This window comes from Myotis yumanensis, unplaced genomic scaffold, assembly GCF_028538775.1.
Source record: "Myotis yumanensis isolate MYYU_CA2020_CCGP unplaced genomic scaffold, mMyoYum1.0.hap1 SCAF_3, whole genome shotgun sequence".
In the NCBI taxonomy this organism is placed as follows: Eukaryota; Metazoa; Chordata; class Mammalia; order Chiroptera; family Vespertilionidae; genus Myotis; species Myotis yumanensis.
In genome coordinates, this window is record NW_027223754.1 from 167,446,923 (window position 1) to 167,468,243 (window position 21,321).

General features: G+C 39.2%; 1 protein-coding gene across 4 annotated transcripts in view; it reads left to right on the forward strand.

Annotated features, from left to right (window-relative positions):
* SLC38A4 (solute carrier family 38 member 4) overlaps positions 1 to 21,321 on the forward strand; it is a 66,754-nt gene that overhangs the window by 37,883 nt on the left and 7,550 nt on the right. For all 4 annotated transcript variants that reach the window (XM_070410368.1, XM_070410370.1, XM_070410369.1 and 1 more), the window contains 12 exons: positions 252 to 482; positions 5,177 to 5,267; positions 5,775 to 5,890; positions 8,648 to 8,721; positions 9,186 to 9,278; positions 13,037 to 13,118; positions 13,209 to 13,291; positions 13,390 to 13,448; positions 14,319 to 14,582; positions 14,715 to 14,794; positions 16,043 to 16,143; positions 18,026 to 18,150. In XM_070410368.1, the coding sequence (XP_070266469.1) occupies positions 364 to 482; positions 5,177 to 5,267; positions 5,775 to 5,890; positions 8,648 to 8,721; positions 9,186 to 9,278; positions 13,037 to 13,118; positions 13,209 to 13,291; positions 13,390 to 13,448; positions 14,319 to 14,582; positions 14,715 to 14,794; positions 16,043 to 16,143; positions 18,026 to 18,150 (1,287 nt within the window). In that variant the 5' untranslated portion in view covers positions 252 to 363. The remainder of the gene's footprint in view (positions 1 to 251; positions 483 to 5,176; positions 5,268 to 5,774; positions 5,891 to 8,647; positions 8,722 to 9,185; positions 9,279 to 13,036; positions 13,119 to 13,208; positions 13,292 to 13,389; positions 13,449 to 14,318; positions 14,583 to 14,714; positions 14,795 to 16,042; positions 16,144 to 18,025; positions 18,151 to 21,321) is intronic.

Sequence of the window (21,321 nt, forward strand, 5' to 3'; positions counted from 1 at the left end):
TCTACCCCTCTCCCTTCCTCTCTGTAAAAAATCAATAAAATGCATTTTTTAAATGTGCTGATTTGGCAATTTACTAATAATTTTCTTTCTCCCTGCAATTCAATTCAATCTTTCTGTGAATATTTATGTGAAGTTCTCAGGAGTTTATTTCCTTTCCATGTTTGTATAGAGAACATACACAAAATAGGTGGTTCATATTCTTTTATCATTTAAAGAAAACTATAGTAATTTATTTTATGTTCTATTTGCAGAACAGAGTGTACTGAACACCAACACAAAGTGGAAGAGCCTGGAGCTGAAGGTACAGTATACTGTTTACACTGAAGGAGCTGGTGTGTGGACAAGGCAGCGCTGACGGCTCAAATGGATCCTGTGGAACTGGCAAATGTCAACATGGGACCCGATGATGAGAGCAGCAGTGGAGAAAGTGCCCAAGACAGCTACTCCGGGATGGAAAACTTAGAAAAGGCAGCAATGAACAGGTATGAGGTTAAAAATGGCCAGGTTCCATGGGAGAATCAGACAGGTTTATGGACATGGACAACAAGGTGTTTGTCAGGAAGAATTGAATGCATTACCTGTCTGAGAGATAACAATGATATTGATGTTAGCACATCAACTCCCTGATCCTGAAGTACTGATTATTACACCATTTTTATATGTCAATCCTTTGTGTGGCTAATTTAGAATTAAAGTTACGTTGTTCCTATCCTCATTAATAATATAGAATAACTGAAATGATATTAGCCTATCACTTCTCTTACCTATCGGACCATTCTATCTTAGAGTCTTCTTCCTTGACTACCTTTTAACATTTGCTCCATCTCCAGAGTGCTGTAGGGATTCTTTTCTCACTAAAAGTGCCCTATCAGGAAGCTCATTCATAACTATCATGGTTTTTACCCACTAAATATATGCTGTATCTTTAGCCTGTTAGACTTCTTAACTGAAGTCCAAATCATTATATCTCCTGTCTATTACACATCTCGACTGGATGACTCTTGTATCTGAACTGCCTTATTTATGAAGTCAAAGTTGTAATGTCAAACATGAAACTCCTGTGATTCCTTTCAAACCCTGCTCCTCTTCCAGTAATTCCCATGTTGGTGAAAGTCCCCACTGGCATTCAATAACTCAACCAAAAGACCTCAGTGGTAAAACCACACATCTCCTACCCCAAACGACACATCCAGTTGGGTCCACCTCATTAATGTTTCAAATTCACTCTCTTCTCTGTATGCATTCTGTTGCTACCTACTATAGGCCCTCATCCTCTCTCACCTGTCTATCACCTGATTGGGCTCCCTGTTAATACATTTTGTTCTCCTCCAACTAGCCCTCCACCTTCTTGCAAAAGTAATCTTTTTTAAAAAATATTTTTATTGATTTCAGAGAGGAAGGGAGAGGGAGAGAGAGAGAGAGAGAGACATCAATGATGAGAGGGAATCATTGATTGGCTGCCTCCTGTAAGACCCCCACTGGGGAGCAAGCCCACAAGCTGGGCATGTGCCCTTGACAGGAATTGAACCTGAAACCCTTCAGTCTGCAGACCAATGCTCTATCCACTGAAGCAAACTAGCTAGGGCAAAAGTAATATTTTACAAATGCAAATTAACTCATGTTCCATTCTTGGGTAAAATCTTTCCATGGCTCCCCATTAACTATAAGATAAATATGAGACTATACATTGTTTGGCATGTAAGCCCCTTCATGATCTGTCCCTTACTTCACTCTCCTGTCCTATCTCTTGCCTGCTCCCTGTGTTACCGTCCTATCTTGCCTTGATGAGCCGCTCACAGATCCTTGTGCCTTCATGCATTCTTCTCGGTCTCTCTGGAATGCCCTCTTTTAGTGTCACCTACCCAACTATCCCTTTCTCTCTAGTGACTCCACTCACCTCCAAGATTCAGCTTAATGGCAGGTCTCCTATGAAGCCTTCCCCCAGGTAGAAGTGGCACCCCCTCCTTTGCACACCCTCTCCCTATCCAGATACTCATCATGCCACTACAGCAGGCTAATGGCTTCTGTGGTCCCAGCATATGTCCCACTGCCTGGTACATAGCAGGTGCACAATAGTTACTTGATAAGTAAATTAATTTCTCACACAATGTTGTATAATACAAGTTATGCATGACTTAAGATGCCCAGAAGGGGATTTTTGAAGTAAGGAATATTATCTTCATGGGGGCTTGTCCTGGAGGTGGGAGTGGCCGGGGGGAGGGGGTGTCAATCGGGGAAAAAGGAGACATATGTAAAACTTTAAACAAACAAACAAACAAAATATTATCTTCAAACAAGGATGCCTCATTTTATTCACAACACCCAGGAAGGGCCATCAGGAGGAAGCACTGCTCTTCCTCTAAGGAGTCAGTGCAGTGAAGTTTAGTTGGTGAGCTAGAAAGGCCCTGGAACCCTGGCCAGTGGGACCAGTGGTTAGAGTGTGGGCTTGTACACCAAAGGATCTCGGGTTCGATTCCTGGTCAAGGGCCCATACCTAGTTGCAGGTTCTATCCCCAGCCCTAGTCGGGGCATGTGCAGAAGGCAATCAATTGATGTGTCTCTTTCATATTGATATTTCTCTCACACTCTCTTCCCTCTCTCTCTCTCTCTCTCTCTCTCCATTCCTCCCTCCCTCCCTCTCACCCTCTCTCCTTTTCTCTCTCTCTAAAAATCAATGGAAAAATATCCTTGGGTGAGGATTAATAATAAATAAATAAAAAAGAAAGACCTCGGAGATGTAAATGATGGTATCTTCTACAGCAGGAAAAACAATGTGGTAAAACATGGGGCTTTGGAGTCTGCATAGTGGTTGCCTAACGCTGGAGAAGGTATTTTCTTCTTTGGGTGTTAGTAGAAAATACAGACTGGCAAACCAGCACCCACTTTTCTGAGAACAAAATGATACTCAGTAAACGTGTTCTTTCTCCTCTACTGCATCACCCTTGGTAAACTGACCCAAGTCTGAGGGCTCTTTTGTTTCTGAGAAGGATGCACACAGAGAGGAGCTCTGCAGAGGTGACCAAGCTGAAGGAGACACCGTCCCAAGATCAGACCTATGGAGCCATTCCATTGCTCCTCTAAAAGCCATAATGGAAAGAGAAAGGGCGCTTTTGTTAAGCTTCATACAGCATGTTCTGGACCATTCACAGGGCCCTACCTTTCACTTCTGATTCAAACATGGGTCATTGGTTTCCAATTTTATAATCGCCTTAAAATGGGTTTTGTTTTTATTTGGTTTGAAATGTAAATTTTTGAGAAATTCAACATAATGCATTTATTTGGAATCACCACACTGTGTTTTCAATACATGCTGGGTTCAGTATCAAAACATTGAAGACGCTGGGGACATTCCTCATATTTTGTACAATCTTGGCATGTTTCTTGAGCACAATTCATCCCAGGCCAAAATAAGAGCATGCAGATGCCTTGGAGAAAAATCTAATTACTTCCACATTCTAAATTTTAAAAACTACTCATGGACTAAAGGATTCCAGTGTATTGATTAAGGTAAAAAGTAGAATGCTGGGTATTCCAGAGTTTAAATCACTTTTGTTTTTATCCTTAGGCCCATTTTAGGCTCCATTTCATCTTATTTTCTCATATTCCAATTATGAATATTATATGCCAGTCTCCACATAGCAAGTATATTAACTACAGACTAAATAAAACACAAAGGCGTGCAGTGCAGAGATGGAAGAAGGCGGCACCTGAGGGCGTTACGCTTCCTATGGGAAATAGGAGGAGAATGGCAGGAAATGTTCCAACCTGGATGTACACTTGAGGGTCTTGAAAACCCACACCTCAGGTTCTAGAAAGCACATAGAACTCTGTGATCTTGTCTGCTGGTTCTGTCGACACCTGTGATAATTGTTCTCTATTCTCAAAAAGTAACCTCGTCATCCCTCTTCCTCGCAAGGTTCCTTTCAGGATTAGTTCCTATTATTAAATATAATCGGCACAGGGGCTCTCCCATATTAATTATTTTCCACTTTTTTATTTATAAAGGTCATTTTAATAAAATGTCCTCCAATTGTTTTATCTTACTCTGCCATGTAAGAAATGCCCTAAAAATTGCAATCCATCTCATTATAAAGCACTTTGAGGAAGCATGCATAGTGGAGCATTTCATATCACCAAAAGAAAGCCTGTGTGATACTGTGCAGTGTCCATAGGCGATGGTGGCAGCTGCACTTATTAGCCAAACCTTTGGAAATGGGGCTGGTACTAGGTTCATACCCTCAGAGCCCCTGGCCAGCAACTACAGGAACCAACCAGCACAGCGAGGGACATGTAGCTTCCAGCCTGCGCACAAGTAGACCATAATCACACGTTCTGTCAAGAGTGACATTTTAATGCCCTGCTTTCCTCTCAACGCTTCTCATAATTCATTGGGTTTCTTTAATGTTTTCTTAGTTTCATCCATTGTCTAATCACCCAAGCCTATTTGCAGAGTGACTCAAATATACAAACTCGCACAACAAAAACAACCAAACACAACATCGAGCTACCACTGAACTGCTTTCTAGAGAGGGTTATGGGAATAAACAGATGGAGAGCAAAAACAAAGAGGAAAATATCAGCTCTAGGCCCCTGCCTGGGACGGCATGTGGAAGATGCTGGACTTGGAGTGTGGTGGGTGTAAGCAGGTGACTTCACTTATATGAGCCGTAGTCACCTTGTCCTTGGACTCAGGGCACAGAAGGCCCTCTCATGGGGATATTTGAGCATCAAGTGAGATGAGGACCACAGTGCCTAGTCCATTAATAAGCATTCATTGAATTAATAAAATGATCTGATTATAGTGTGGGAGGAGTTGAGAAACCTCCATGACGAGTCTTTATCTTTCCTTTGGAAGAGCTCTAAGTGGGAACAAAATGAGCTCTAATTATTCTCTTTATTGCATAATTAATATGAGGAGAAGAAATGTGGTTTTAAAAATTCCAACTAAAGCGCCAATACTTTCTTCTTTCATAACTTCCTCCTTCCCTCCCCTAACTGGAGCTCAGTCACTGGGCTGGAAGGGACACTCGTATGGAGGAAAAGAGAAAAAAGTTTTAGGCGTCCTGTTTTTCCTCCCTTTATTCAGTCACTTAAATCACCTGAAACATAGATATAATTCAGAGCATTTGCTTAGATGTATTTACTTTCTTATTTTCCTTTTTCGATTCTCGTTCAGTCAATTTACTAATGAAGATGATGAAAGTCAGAAATTCCTGACAAATGGATTTTTGGGGAAAAAGAAGCTGGCAGATTATGATGATGAACATGTAAGTGAATCTCTGCTTTCAGGCAATAAACAGGACTTGAGGGTGTCTGATCTACCCAGGTCTCTGTGGGAAAACAGTGTGACTGAAATTTTCCAAGCCTTGATCAGCACATTCTCTGTTTATTCAGGCCCTTACTGGAATAAGGGCTTGTTTTTCCTGTTCGCCATATGGCTACATAAATCATTTATGAAATTTATTTGTTTTTTGGAGAAATCATTCGAACCCAAATGCAATCAGCAATCATACATGTTTTCCCTTCTTTGTGATACTCAACCTGTATTTTTTTTAACCGAGATCCTTGCTAGAGCTAAGCACTGAATTCCATTGACAATTACATGCTTTTATTGAAGTTGAGTCAATAAAAAAGCTTTTATTCACTGTGATGTTATCTTAGTCTTCAAGCTCAGACTATAATCTCCAGTAAAGATAATGTGAAAATAAGAATAATCCCAAACTGGCTCATTCTTTGGGAGTTATTTGCTGATAATGTGTCCCTTTTTCTTCAAGCATCCTGGAAACACCTCGTTTGGAATGTCTTCATTTAACCTGAGTAATGCCATCATGGGCAGTGGAATCTTGGGCCTGTCCTATGCCATGGCCAACACAGGGATCATACTGTTTGTGTAAGTGAACGGACATGTCCACATTTGGTTTGAAGCCCATATATACCTGGTGTTCTTTTAATTAACAATCTGAAGTTTGATCTTTGTGAACAGAAATAATCTGAGAAAATAGCAAATTCCTCTTGCTTTTAGATAAAACAGCAACCTGAGGAAGAATCAGAGTAGTCGAATCATAGTACGTGTTCAACCAACTGTCCCTAATCAAATGGCAGAAACTGTATGCTCTCAACCAACCACGGTGATGGAGAAGCCCCCCACCACAGCCTATAGGACCATTAAAAAAACTAATTCATTATTTAGTGGATGCTTAAAATAATTTGGTGTTTAGTAGTCAAAAGAGCTTTCTCAGAAGCAAAGCTAACTTTATAACACTTTGGGGAAAAAGACCCACTTTAAACCAGGGCCCTGCATACCCTGGTTCTATGTCACACCTCATCTCTCATGTGCCTGGGCACCAGATATACTGGGCACACTAGCCTTTTTTCCATTCTATGAAGGCGACATGTTTCCTTTTACCACAGGGCCTTTGCACATGCTCTTGGAAATCCTCTTTCCTTTTCATGTAGTAACTCCTGATATCTCAGCTCAGCCTCACATCTGTGCTGCCTTCCCTGACCTCCATGACTGGGACAAACCACCTTACCACCTTTATTATGCACTTACTCACCATTTTTAATGTTTCAGTATAGTTGTGTGACTTACTTGATAAATGTATATCTCCCTTGCTACACTGTAACCTCCAGAGAGTAGAGTCCAGGTCTGATTTTACTCATCACATGTTTGTATCCCCAAGACCTAGTACAAGCTTGGCACAGGGAATATTTGTGGAGTGGCCCAAGTTTATTCCTAAACCTATGCACTATAATCAAATGTGGTCAAAAGCTGCCTGAGATTAGTAATGTCACACAGCTGACCTGGAGGAAGGATACTGCATTGTCAGTGACAGACAGCCACAGGTGCTTGTGTGCATTACGTCCTGCCTGGTATTTTCCAAGACACAGTTGGCAGCACTGGAATTCTTCACAGGAATCAAGTCTGATATTAGTCAGGCATCAGTGTGAATGCAGATCACAATCTCTAATGCAATGCTAGAGCATTAAATAACTGTCTAAGAATGCAATATTTATATTACAAATATATGCTATTTATGTTCTGAACATCACTTATGATTAGATAATCACACAGCTATTTGAGGGCTAAGGATCAAGCAGGACTATAAATATTTATATTGAGTTAGTGCTTTCATTGAAGTGTTTTAGCTATAAGACTTTTTAGCTGAATGGGTTTTTATATCAACTTTACTTTTATAAGCCATGTTTGAAATAAACTCATTTTTAAAATTCTCTGAATCTTCCTAGCTAGAGATGTATTCACATATGTAGCTGCATATATAATGTCTTCTCATTAAGTACACATACTATCAATAATTAGGAAGTTAGCATAGATCACTGGTGAACAGAAAAACTAAACATTTCCCCCAAGGCTAGAGCCACAGGCCATTTTCACGGGAGGAAAATATTCCAGTTTTAGAACCAAGGGCCTCACTTCAGGCTTACAAACATGCGGCAGGTTCATTTGGCCAGAGAAGCTAAATTGCTCTACATTGTGGGTATGTTTTCTGTGTAAGCAGCTCAGACTGGATTCAGCTCTCGCCCTTAATTCACAGCAAGTGACACAGCGTTTCATTGGTTTTACTCTGTTTGCCAAAGCAAGCTTGTGTTTAGAATACTGGGAATGTCCAGTATTTTTCCAAGTGACAAAATGATGTCATCTGAAATACATAATTCTTAAAGAACAGGTAAGCTCATAAGGCATGCAGAAGAACACATGAACAAGTCATTGATTAGTCAGTTCTGGCACAACAAAGTCAGAGTCATTATAAAATTAGTAACTTGTGGTCCAAATGTACAGTTGCAACCCTGTCTGCAGCGGGAGTTACCAAAGGACATGATCAACTGTGGAAAAATGTTTAGTGTGCTCTCTTCATGTGAAAACAGACAAAGAATGTGATTTTTTTTTTAAATGACAGGCAACATTTAGTATTGCTCTTTAAGTTATTACATAAATGCCTCTATTCTTGTTTTTCAAGTCTTGTTTTTGGAGAGACACTGATAACTATCTAGATAAAGAAATCATATATGCATGTAGACACGTGGAGGGTCCTGAACCAGAAATGATTTTTGTTTTAATACAAGAAAGCAATTTCCCTGCACCCTACACTTACCTTTCTGTTTCTCTATTGCCTGACCCTCCCGTTCACCACTTGACCCCTAATGTGCTGGGATGGTAGTAATGGAGCTCAGACTCTGCTCGCTTTGGCTTTTCTATTTCTAGGTTTTAGAATAAGGTTTAGCCAGACTACTGAATAGCCCTATATATGTTGGTACAATTATCATGCAAATATGATGTATATAGACCCATGTGCTGAGTAAGCAGATATGGTATTTGCTAATTTTGCTATACATTTAGCACCTAAGTTACGAACCAGATTTTACTACTGGGTAACACTAAAGAAAAAGAGAGAGAGATATTAGGAACTTCAGGTAGTAGGTTTTGGTGCATAAATAATAGCACATTCCAGCTCTGTAACATTAAAGAGTATGTGTGGAGTTCTGAAAAGAATTTCCCAGCTTCCCCCAAATCCATACTTTTGGAGAGTTAATGATTGAAAAGACCAATGTGATCATTTATTGTAACATCTGTTATTATGTATTGTGTATTATAGAAACTTATTTCTATTCTCTGTTCCCCTCACAGAATCATGCTGCTTACTGTGGCAATATTATCGCTCTATTCAGTTCACCTTTTATTAAAGACTTCGAAGGAAGGAGGTATGCTACCCGTTAAGTCCAAATGTCCTATTTTGATTCTCTTTAAAGGGTATTTCAGTCTATAGCTCCATAACTACAGGATGATTTTGGTCAGTTTCACATTTTATTTTCTTCTGAGCCCAATGACATGGTCTCTCGATGTTTTCAGTTATTTGAGCAACTGAGAGAAGTGAAAGTCAACTGGCTCAAGTTGAAGCCAAATAGATAAAAAGATTTTGGTGAATAATCCAAATAATAAGAGTTTCAACTTGCTGCATGGAGCTCACATGAATGAAGCCACTGCTTCTTGTGTAGGGAATATTTTAACATATTTTGCATTGGTTTTTGATATCGCATCTTTTGAGTTTATAATTTATATATGGTTCTTATTCATACATTTGAGACTCCAGTGTAGAATTATATTACAGAAATATTTTAGTCATTAAAACAATCTTTTTAACAAGGTTTTTTATCTTTGATTGTAGGGTCTTTGATTTATGAAAAATTGGGGGAAAAGGCATTTGGATGGCCTGGGAAAATCGCAGCTTTTATTTCCATTACAATGCAGAACATTGGAGGTAAGGAGATATAGCCTTCAATAGGCTACTTAAACTTTCTAAAGAATGTTTAATATATAAGAAAACTCTTACACAATACATGAGCACTTTAAATACAGAAAAATAGCTGTTTTGTAGTTTTTAAATTAAAAAAATAAGTTTTAAAAATAGACTTGCTGCCCCTCTTTAATTAAAAATAACAATATGTAACAATGAAATACTATATAAAACCCTACCAATGACTTTTAGAATTAAAATATAGAGTAAAACCTTCCTTGAAATCTGGGTGTCAGCCTGAGTTTTCACTCTCCCTAACCCTGAACATCCAATCAAATACCAACTGGCTCCTGTTCATGTTATCTCTTACCTACCTCTTCAATCTTTCCTTCTCATTCTGTTCTCACCACTACAGTGATCACCTGAACTTGAATTTCCCCTGCTCTTATCTCTAATTCATCCTACAGATTAACTTTCTCAAATCAAATCTATTCTTGCTTCTACTGTGCATAAAATTCTTCCTTATTATTTTCAAGGTAAAATTTAAACTCTTTGGCCTGATATGTAAGGGCCTTCATCATCTTTCCTCCACCTACCTTTCTGATACCTTTCCTAACAACCCCCTCAAATCAATCTATCTATCTATCTATCTATCTATCTATCTATCTAGTCATCTATCTCACCTATCTCTCTACTATGTGTCCTGTGTCATCTCATAACAAATTATATCCAGTTCCCCTATTCTTGTAGTTCTCCACCCTAACAAACACAATTACACAGATTTTCTCTCTCTCTCTCTCTCTCTCTCTCTCTCTCACACACACACAACCCACCACTTCTCTCGGCTTTTAGGAACTAGTGTTCCCTACTTCCTCTGGGCTCCCTTAGCCCTCTTTGTAGGTATCTTGTTTGTTACTATTTTAAAAGGTACTTAAAACCCTTGTATGGATGGTAGGCTTTTGGATTCAGATACACCTGAATTTGAGTCCATTTCTGTCACTACCTGTGACCTTGGGAAAGTCACGTTGCTCCTTTGAGTTTAATTTTCCATCTATGAAAGTGGGAGTAATATTCCATCCTCACAAGGTCGCTGCAAGGATGAAATAAGACAACATATGGCACATGCTTCCTTCCCCCCTGGCTCTCGGATCCAATGTCCATGTCTCTGGAGCCCTTCTGATTATTTTTTAAATGGACATTTTTATAATTATAAGACAAATAAATGCTAACTGTGAACAACTAAAACATTACTTAAAAATATAGATGACAAAGAAATGTTTATGTAAGTCACCCTTAGAAATAACAACCTCAGGATTTTCTCTGCCAAATTTAATAAGTTATATTTTTTTCTGTTAAAATTGGACCTTCTTTTAATACTGATTTGCAGTTTGCTTTTTTAAATTTAACAATATGCCCTGACTGTATCCACGCATTGTCCTTTTTAATGGCTTTTGCATTTTTTATCGTGCCAGTGTAGCATAATTGGCTTACTGAATCCCTTATTGATAGACAGTTGGATTGTTTCCCGTTTTTCACTCTTACAGACGATGCTGCAGTAAATAAACTTGCACAGAGATCTTGCAAATAGGTAACCCTTTTTGACAAATAGAATCACTGGAATTATCTAGGATTTCTGGAATGCAGCAATTCTTTTAATAACCTTATCTAACTATATCTGCTCCTGATAATGGATAGTTGTCAAGCAGATAAAATGTAGGCATATATGGATTTATATTTTTTTCTTCTCGTGTTTTTATATGTTAAGACTACAGTCGGGCAGAATTTGGCAGTATTGACAGGATTGCTTCATTCATTTTACTGGTTTGGGGTCATAAGCATGTCAGCCCCCATCCTCCACCAAATAGACTGCTCTACATTTGGTTCAAATGTTCAGCCTTATCAGGATTTAAAGTATCAAGCATTTCATAGGATTATCTACAGTTGATCTATTTTGTTTGGACAACTGAAATGACCATACACATATTTAGCCCTGACTACAACAGGCTAAGTGGCAATAGCACTGTCTATTGTTCAAAGTATAGCTACTATTACGCTTCTAAATAATGGTATAGACTATAAAGTGGTGTCTCGATGAAGCCACACACATGACAAGAAGTGTGGCTTTAAGGTAGAAAGATAAAATTTTATATATAGTTCCTAAAAATGCTCTCACTTTGGTTACTCTCCTTGATGAGTGGTTATTTTGCCCTAAGGGGAATCACTTGTATTTCTGTATTTAGCAACTCCACATTTAGAACGTTTAATTTCCTCAGTCCCCTGAAATTTAACATTTACCATGGATGTTTCAACACTGGCAGAATCACGTTGACATTACCCAGACTGGTCGGGATCATTCTGAATTTTTGAAGACCAAACACATTAACAGTGGTAACATCACTGAAAGTCAGCAATAATAGCTCTCTAAAATTGAATGGCACCGCACGAAGCCAGTTAATCAGAAATATCTCGTCTGTTTACTCTCTGTAAGATTTTGCTTTAGCCAAGCTTTGTAAAGATTAACCAGAGAGTGTTTGCAGAAGATACAGCAGGCATTGTAAGAATCACTTTACTCCACAATAGAGGAGGAGCACTGGCCTGAAAGCAGGGAACGTGCATTTGGGATGAGGTCTGCCATGTTCAAGCTGCATGATCTTGGACATGCCGTGGAAGCCCTCTGCCCTCAGCTGAGGAATGAAGACAATAATGTACCTCTTGCTGTTTAGATGAGTGATGTGCAGAACTAAAAGTGTGGGGGATTATTATCACCATTATTACTTCCATTTGAGGTTAAGGAAACATCTGTAATATTCATTAGTTTAATGTTAATAGTTCAACTTACAACTTAGCATCTGCTTTAAAATGTGTTAGCAAAAATTCGCCAGAAGGATGTAGCATTCAGCCGAATTCTACATTCAGTTTCAATGTAAAACCCGCCAGTTTATTTTTAATTGAGACTTTTGACAGTGTATCAAATAACAAATCACTGAGTGGATGGAACTGAGAGAGGGATGTTGCATAAATCCCTACAGTTGTAGGCAAAATTATATAGTATGCATATATACACATATACTGAACGTTTTTCCAGGGATTGGGTTTATAGATTTCATCTGGTTTTTAGAAGAGTGCATGATCACACATCTATCACTTATCTAAATGCTCAAGAAATGTTGCCACTTCGTATAATTTCTTATTCAGCCAAAGGAAGGCCAGGATGCAGAGGAGGAAAAATTTCATTGACCACGGGAGGAGGAGCTATCCACTCCTGTATTCTTTTATCAAGTATGATGCCAGACTAGACAGTGGTCTGAGATTTGGTGCCCCTCAGGGAGATACAGAGGACTAGACTGGCACCCACCTGGAGAGAGCTAGAGGGACACGTGGTCTACCCTGGTGGACCCAGGCCTTTTGTTGCCAGGCCCTTCCTCGAGTTATAGACACTAAGACAGGATCACCCAGCACAGTCCCTGATGACTTATAACTAATGAGGGGAAAACATTCAAAGTGCAGCTTCACTGAAAACCTCAGAGCAGGATTGAACACAGAATCGTTATTGATACTGTTAGCGAAGTTCCAGACAAAAGAGCCAGAGGGCCAAACGGCTATTTTTGGAAAGAACTTGGAAGCAGTACAGAATACACAGTGGGGAACTTTCCTTGCCATTTGGGGGACTAAATGTGCACCTTACTGGGAAGAATGTGTATCTCAAATGCAAGGACTTCTCACAACTTGCCCGTGACTTTAATGCTGTGCACTCTACTAAGCTGTCATGCTTTTCATTTTAGCAATGTCAAGCTACCTCTTTATCATTAAATACGAACTACCTGAAGTAATCAAAGCATTCATGGGACTTGAAGAAAATACTGGGTAGGTCTTATGTTCTCTCTGTAATAGCAAGTGACTCATTCTAGTTGGTCTTTTCCAATCCCAATATTCTGGTCTGTCTTTCTCTTCTAGAGAATGGTACCTCAATGGCAACTACCTCGTCATATTTGTGTCTGTTGGAATCATTCTCCCACTTTCTCTACTTAAAAATTTAGGTAAAGTTGTTTTTTTATTTTTATTTTTGTTTTGTATTTATAGTAAGCTGATTGTAGATGCCATATTCACCTTCCAGAATTTCTCTGCTAACTCCTAGGTTACCTTGGTTATACCAGTGGATTTTCTCTTACCTGCATGGTGTTTTTTGTCAGTGTGGTAAGTGATTTATTGACATGATTCTTATAGCATGAGATGCGTTTAGTGCCTGAATTAGTGTTCTTTTTTTGTTGTTGTTCAAGCACCTCACTAGCATGAAATGGTTCTTGCATCACAAACAATATTTTTTTTTTTTGTATTCTAATTTGGAATGAGAAAAGAACAGTCATGAGTTTAAAAATAGTTGAGTTAGAATGTCAAGACCATTGCTAATAGTATGTTTTAGGCACACAATATATATTTGGACCAAAAGAATACTTCAAGTGGGAACATGACAATAACCTAGTATTTAGAAGGTGGCAGAAGAAGATAAGAGTCCTAGAAGAGAAATGAGTAAGCTACCGAATTAGCCATATCCGCATGAATTAGCCATTTTCTCTTGATCATTCTACCTATGAAGAGAAGGCAACCACAGTGGGATTAAAGAAGAAATCCCTCTCCTCACCTGTCCTCAATCCCCACCAAAAAGGAATTTCTTGTAATATCATGGGTGCCAGATTTTACACAGCATTTCTCCAAAGAGGTGAAGAAGAAGGGAGTTAATAACCCATATTATTATTAGTTTGAAAAAATAAAAGACATGAGGCAGAGCAAGGAAATGATCATCTTTCTAATGGAAGAGTATGAATGAAGCTTAGGATGGATTCATGCAGAATACTGTCTTGTTGACTTTAAGGGGTAGGGCTTCCAACTATAGTTCCAGCTCTTTCCTTAGAACAGAGGCTAGATAGAGGGAGTCTCCATTGTCCCTTAGTCTAAAAGGATTCATCAGCAGAGGCCCCTCACCTTCATCCCATAAGGCACACATACAGATTTTCATATCATTGTGTTCAAAAGGCTAACGCTGTTGTTTTTTATGATTGGGTCTAGGTGATTTATAAGAAATTCCAAATACCCTGCCCTCTGCCTAATCTGGATCACAATGTTGGAAATCTGACATGCAACAATACATTTCCAATGCACATGGTAATGTTACCCAACAACTCTGAGAGCAGTGGTGTGAACTTCATGATGGATTACACCCACCAGCATCCTGACAACCCGGCCAAGGACTCTCTTCATGGCAGCGGAGTAGAGTATGAAGCACACAGTGATGACAAGTGTCAACCCAAATACTTTGTATTCAACTCCCGGGTAAGTGCAAGGCCTGGGTCTCTAATGAGCCCAGTAGTGTGGCCTCTGAGCGTTTATTTCATAAGCTGAGGTGGCCTGGGATTGCCATCCGTGTTGGAATGCTAAACATGCGGTGTTGTCTTTGTTTTTCAGACGGCCTATGCAATTCCTATCCTAGCATTTGCTTTTGTTTGCCACCCTGAGGTCCTTCCCATCTACAGTGAACTTAAAGAGTAAGGCAGCCATCATTTTAGCATTCTAATTTGCTTTGAAAATGGGCTCATATTTTCAATGGTGCTTTACTCAGTAGCATGGTTTATAGCTTTCTCTTCAGAGAATTTGCGCTGTAACTACTTTTCAGTAATGTGCTTTAACCAGAAAGGTGTGAGTCAGACCCCTCACCGCACTACCTTCTCTACGTCCGTCTCTTCTATTCCTCCACCCTAATGGTCCAGGGGAGGGTCCAGGGAAGGGGAGAAGCCAGTGGCTGTAAGGATTTTGGCAGACATGGAGAATTCAAATTTTAATTTTGGCAGAAAGAAGTGATGTCACTTGAACTGGAAACTACCACACTCATAAAGATAAAAAATTATGGTTAGGGTGACCTTACTAGGCCACTGAGGTCTCCTGTAGTCAGTCCCTAACCCTTGTCTAGAAGACATTGACCACAGAGATGTGCCAATATCTGACCTCCATTGCCTTACCTGTACAATGGAGACACTGGCTAGACAATCTTGTTTCTTCCAGCTGATATTCTATGTCATTAATACTCTTTGCCCTTTGAGGTTGTTGCATCCACTTGAGGATGAGTTGGCTCTGACCCCACTATAATAGCAGCTTCCCTCTTTGGCCTTAAGGGATAATGTCATATAATAAGTTCAACTTCTTTAACACAGACATGAACAATCTCAGTCTTCATTTTTACTAAGTAGCAATAACTTTCTCCATAAATTCTGATTTATTTCATAAAAATTTTTTGGAATTTTAAATTATTTTGATGTCTTGGAAAATCACATGTAGCAGTTACTCTAGAGGCCTGCCAATTGACTTCAAGCCACTGTGTGCCTTCCTGGTATCTAGAAGCTGTCCAGGTAACAATATCAAGTATCTTGGTAATAATAGAACTCCTAGAGGTAGGGTTTTGCTGATTCACGTAGGTACTTGTCCTCATTAAACCCACCCCACTATGAAATATTAAGGCTTTCATGTTAATTACATTGTTAAATACTCAGTAGACAAGCTTACTTGTCAACAGGAAATAAACTTGTCCTCTTTTAGGAAGGTAGTTGTTTCTAAGACTGAAGGAGTAATGTTTTAGAAAAATGGAAACAAATCCTTTGTAAGACAAATTTAAATAAGCTATGCTTTTGCATCAGGAATGAGGTTTTATAATGACATACATCCTTTCATTATTTTCATTTTGAAAAGTGACCTGTTCATAAATTTAAAGACACAAAACTCAGTGTTCATTTTATTTCCAGTCGGTCCCGGAGGAAGATGCAGTCAGTGTCAAATATTTCCATCACGGGGATGCTCATCATGTACCTGCTTGCTGCCCTCTTTGGTTACCTAACATTTTATGGTAGGTCGCTCTGTCAAAGTCATTCTCTTTGTGCAAATCCTGGCTGAACTGATCATTAACCCCAGTAGGTATCATTCTTTTAGTTACCCTCTTAAGCAGCATGAATTGTAGATACAAGTACTTGGTTAACATGCTCTCTTAACCTTGTCACTTGACCCAAGAAAATAGGACCTGAACCAGCTTGGCTAACAAATTACAACAATTTGTAAATTCATACTTTTTTTTAATTCCTAAAATTTAAGTATTTTCCTTCTGGGATAGGTGGTATTTCTTTGGCTTGACTCCCTAGTCCAGTGATGGTGAACCTATGACACGTGCAAACTCATTTTTTTCGTTGATTTTTCTTTGTTAAATGGCACTTAAATATATAAAATAAATATCAAAAATATAAGTATTTGTTTTACTCTGGTTGCATATATAAAAAAATTTCTATATGTGACACGGCACCAGAGTTAAGTTAGGGTTTTTCAAAATGCTGACACGCCGAGCTCAAAAGGTTCGCCATCACTGCCCTCGTCCATCTCAGGCTAAAAGCAACGAGAATGAATCCAATTGCATGTTGTAAAGCTCTATTGGTAGAATAACTTCCTACCAAACAAATGGCAGAAAAAGTACAACATTCTAGAGTTAGAACCTGTTTTTTTATGTACCAGTTAAGTCAAATCTGAGGGCTTGGAGCATTGGGCAACATTTTTTGCTCATCCTATTCTATTCTGTTATCATGAATGGTTTCCTAAAGAAAGAAAAGTACATGCCAGAATTCCCTTCAATCTGGGAATGTACTATCAAAACAAAATGTGACATGCCCCATTAGATTATGCCTAAAACACTTCCTCTATGGCATCTAAACAGGACACAAAAGGAGTAGGATTGTCATTCCCTTCTCCGAAGCATGGCCCTACAGACAAATTTCAGGGAGTCAAACATTGGCCTGCTAGTATTTGTTCACACTAATCATAAATATACTTTTTGTATAAACTTAACTTTTTGCATTTTTCTGAGTGACTTGGTAAATTAAATTGTTTGCAAGACAAGTTGAGGGGAAAGATTGGGTGAGGGAAAGCACCATTTGATTGACTTTTATTCTATTTGACCAATATTTGGCTATTAACCAAGTACTTGCTTTAGAGTGGGCATTAAGTCCTTGCTGGTTGTGAGTTAATGAAAGTCCGGTCAATACCACTGAAGATATTTTTTTTGTCTGATTTTGAGGGGAGTAATGGGACAAACAGACTGCATCTGATTCTATTAGCACCTCCTTGTCATTTGTGCTTGAAATTCTAAATGACTGTGTTTTCCAGGAGGGCGGCATCTTAGTCTTAGCACAATATTCATTGAGAGACCCTGTAAAACTCATACTAACTCATCCTTGCATGTTACTTATATTGACTCTGAGTTTCATAAGACAAGCAAAAACTTGAAAAATCCAAATGTATGTGTATCCGTGTTGTCATGGAGTCATAATTGTTGAGCTTGAAAAAATGTTGTAGATCAATTGTACTAGGGCTTTCGTACTGGGTTAGGAGAAGCTGCCTCAGGCTGACTGGGCAGGTGGGGGTAGAGGGGGTGGTGGTGACAGGATGTGAGGGACAACTGGTGGTGCTTGGGCCTTTCATGACCTTGAACCAGGGCACCTCAGTCTGTCATCTGTTTTGTGATGCTTCAGTGGAGCAGAGATAGATGTGTCACCATGCATAATAGCCTCTGCAACGTATAAGCTTCAGGGCCCCTTTGTTCAATGGTCACACAGCTAATAAGCTCAGAGACACGGTAAAAACAGAAGTGTCTGGATTCGCCGACATGAGTTGTTTCTACTATGTTCCCTCTGTAGAATGTTGCCAGAGGTAACCAAATGGACTCTTTCTATTCTTCCTCTTTGTAGGAGAAGTTGAAGATGAATTGCTTCATGCTTACATCAAAGTGTACACATTCGACACCCCTCTCCTCATGGTACGCCTGGCGGTCCTTGTGGCAGTAACACTAACGGTGCCCATCGTCCTGTTCCCAGTAAGTACATGGAGCTTTGAGGAAAGAATCCTGCTTGACTCCATAGATTAGTACATATGTTCTGACTTGATATGGGCTTAATTGTAGTGTGAGTTTGCAATCGCAATGCCCGAGGAATATTATTATTTTTATACAGCATTTTGGAGCCATTTAAAATTGACTATAGAGCAAGTATTTTTAGATGTTAGGTATTTTTAAAGTGTAGGGGGGAAAAATTATGAAATTTATTTTTGTTTATTTTCCAGCCTTATTGAGGCTGAAATTTATTTTTAAATTTAAAATCAAAAAACAGATCTTGAACTTCTATCTTGTGCATTAGTAGAAATGAGTAGGAGTTCATATAACTTCTGACACTTGAAAGCCAAAACCACAATAACTTTCAACTCATATTACATTTCACCACAGTTTTGAAGGTATTTCATCCCCCCACCCCAGTTTATTGTGCCACAGTAACATCCAAAAGTTGTATTATTTAACCTAATTCCTTGAAGACTAATTAAAAGGGGTCCATGTGAAGTAAATGGCATCCTAAAACCAAATTTTTTGGAAAAGTTACATTATCCATCATATATCTCTTCTACTGCCCCCCCCTCCCCCTGCCCAAAGCTGACACATGTCCTCATTGGCATGCCCCTTCCTGGCATTTGCATTGGCGTCAGTTTTGCTGGGATCACAGAGCGGGGCTGGTTGTAGAGATTTGGGCTGCGTGAGTTAAAACCACCACCTATGGATAAACATAGGTCTGTGCTCTCCTGCCAACTCTTCTCCTTTCATAAACACTGAATTTACTCATTCATTTTAGGGGGGAAAATAAGCGACACAGTAACCGGCAGTGTCCTGTACAGAATGTTCCATACAGGGCCAAGCAGAGGAGGACTGCTCATATAATGATTCTGTGGTCACTTTAAATGCAGTGTGTGTGCTGAAATATTTTTTGGCACATTCCTTTTTCATGAGTGCATGAAATCAGATCCTTATTGCTATGTTGGCTAATATTTACTGTTAAATAATGTCTTGCCTCTCATATATCTGAAAGTATTTCAAATGACATGTACACAGCTTTAGCCTAAAATCAGCTCCAACATGGATACAAGGCAGAAGACAGCTGTAGACAGAAAGTGTATTATAGGGTAGAATTTCTAAGCAAATCACATCACTGGGAAAAGAACATTGGGAGCCCTTCTTTTTGTATGTAAAGATCACTAACTACATTTTGGTACACAGTAGGCACATCGCTGTTGAATCAAAGCATTTTGTAAAAGAAATCTGGTATGTGCTTCTGTATTGCTTTATTCATAAACCCTGAATACAGTGCTTTTAAGTCTTGGTGTCAGGGGATTAACAGACTTGGCTGTGGTCACACAGCTAATCAGTACCAGTTAAACTAACGCAGCACTCATAGCATGACAGTGATGGCTGGATCATGGCAATGGAAAGTAAAAGTCAGCTTTTCATATACTGGGGACCATTTCACCTCGACATTTATAATCCCAACATCCCCATGGAAGTTCTCCCTCTATGTGATAGATACGGCACCACTACCATCAGGAAGGGCAGTAGGTTGGAAATACCCCCCATCAGATGTCTGTTAGAACCAAAGTTGACCATTAGAAACAAATTTCAGAAAAATAACTGCTATCCTTAATTATGTATTTTCACTCAACCTTTGCATTTATGAAACACGGTGCATGTAATTTTTGCCCTTTCAATGTTACACTGAGATGATCTGTATACTTGTCCACCTTTCTCCTGGTTGTAAATCCCTGGAGGTTAGGGAATGACTGGCGTAGGACAATATCAGCAATGTTTTCCAAGGAAAACTGTCTTCAAATGAATCTGCCTTTTCCTGAGATGTACAAACTCCCTTTTCTAGCAAAAGTGTTAGGCCAGTCCCCTTGCTGACATTTGTCAGCAATTCCAGTTTGGGCGAGGATCTGGGCTGAATAAACCCAGCTCTGTGGATGTGATGGATAGGTCAGCTTCCTTGTCCCAGCCAAGTGCCACAAGGCGACATTCACTCCCCCCCGCAAGGTGACAGAGGACGTTGCTAGTGTTGTTTTTGTTTGTTTCTTACAATTTAGAGCCAGGATTTTCAATGTGTCAAATGCCGAGCCTCAGCATGGTTCTCTTGACAGGTTTCTATGTGTTAACAGACTCTTGACCAATAAGAAGTGTATTTAGTTTGCCTCAATATCCCCATATAAATAATAGAACAAACAAGCAAATAAAACCTAATCTGGATTAAAATTTGTCAATTTTAGGGGCTGGGTTTTTGGGTTTTTTTATTTCTTTTTCTTTCAACATGTAACTGGGCTCTCTTTCTTACAAACCCAGGAAGATATGAGAATGGTTTTGTTGCTGTAAGATGGTTGGATGGGTTTTCCTTCGATTAATCCATTTATTATCTTTCTTTTCTCCAGTTAGATTAGTTTTTTCCTTCTTACTCAAATGCACATAGTGAGAGCTTGCAATGTTTGTTGAGCAGATGAATAAATGAAGTGAATTTAGACACGAGCTTTTTCACTGGCAGCCCAACATTTCTCTTTCTTAGTAGTAGAAGGGAGATGATAGGGGGCAGGGGTGTCTGTTAGTCCTCCCCAAGGACTAATAATGCATATTAGCTTATACTTCCCTTTACATAGTACAATTCACACAACACCATGAAAAACAGAAAAGCAAATAATTCTAACAGGTTTATCAAGAACACAGAGACTCAAATTCCACCTGCCACACCTTACAAAAAAGAGATCAAGTCTCAGATTCTCTAGCTATTTCTATTTTATTATATCATAGTAAAGTCATTCTTTTCATGTCTGTTGCTTTCAGATGTGATTTTAAGTATATGTAGAGGTAGGCATAGGAATATGGCAGATGTCGCTATGTAAACTGGAATAGAATCGTGATCCATAGGTATTGTCCTAAGCAATCCTACAAAGTGAAACTGTGATTTACTCCTAAGCACCAGAGTTTTTTTATTTTTATTTTTATTTTTTTAGAATTTAGACCTAAGGCTCCCACTTCCTCCTCTCCCTCTGCATTTCTGACTTTCACGTTGGGTCCTACATTAGAACATAGCACCTCCTAAGTAAGGCTCCTGTTCAGAACACGCTCTCTGGGAATAACAAGTTTTCTCTCGAGCTCTGGAACTTTTCTGGAATCATTCAGAGTTGG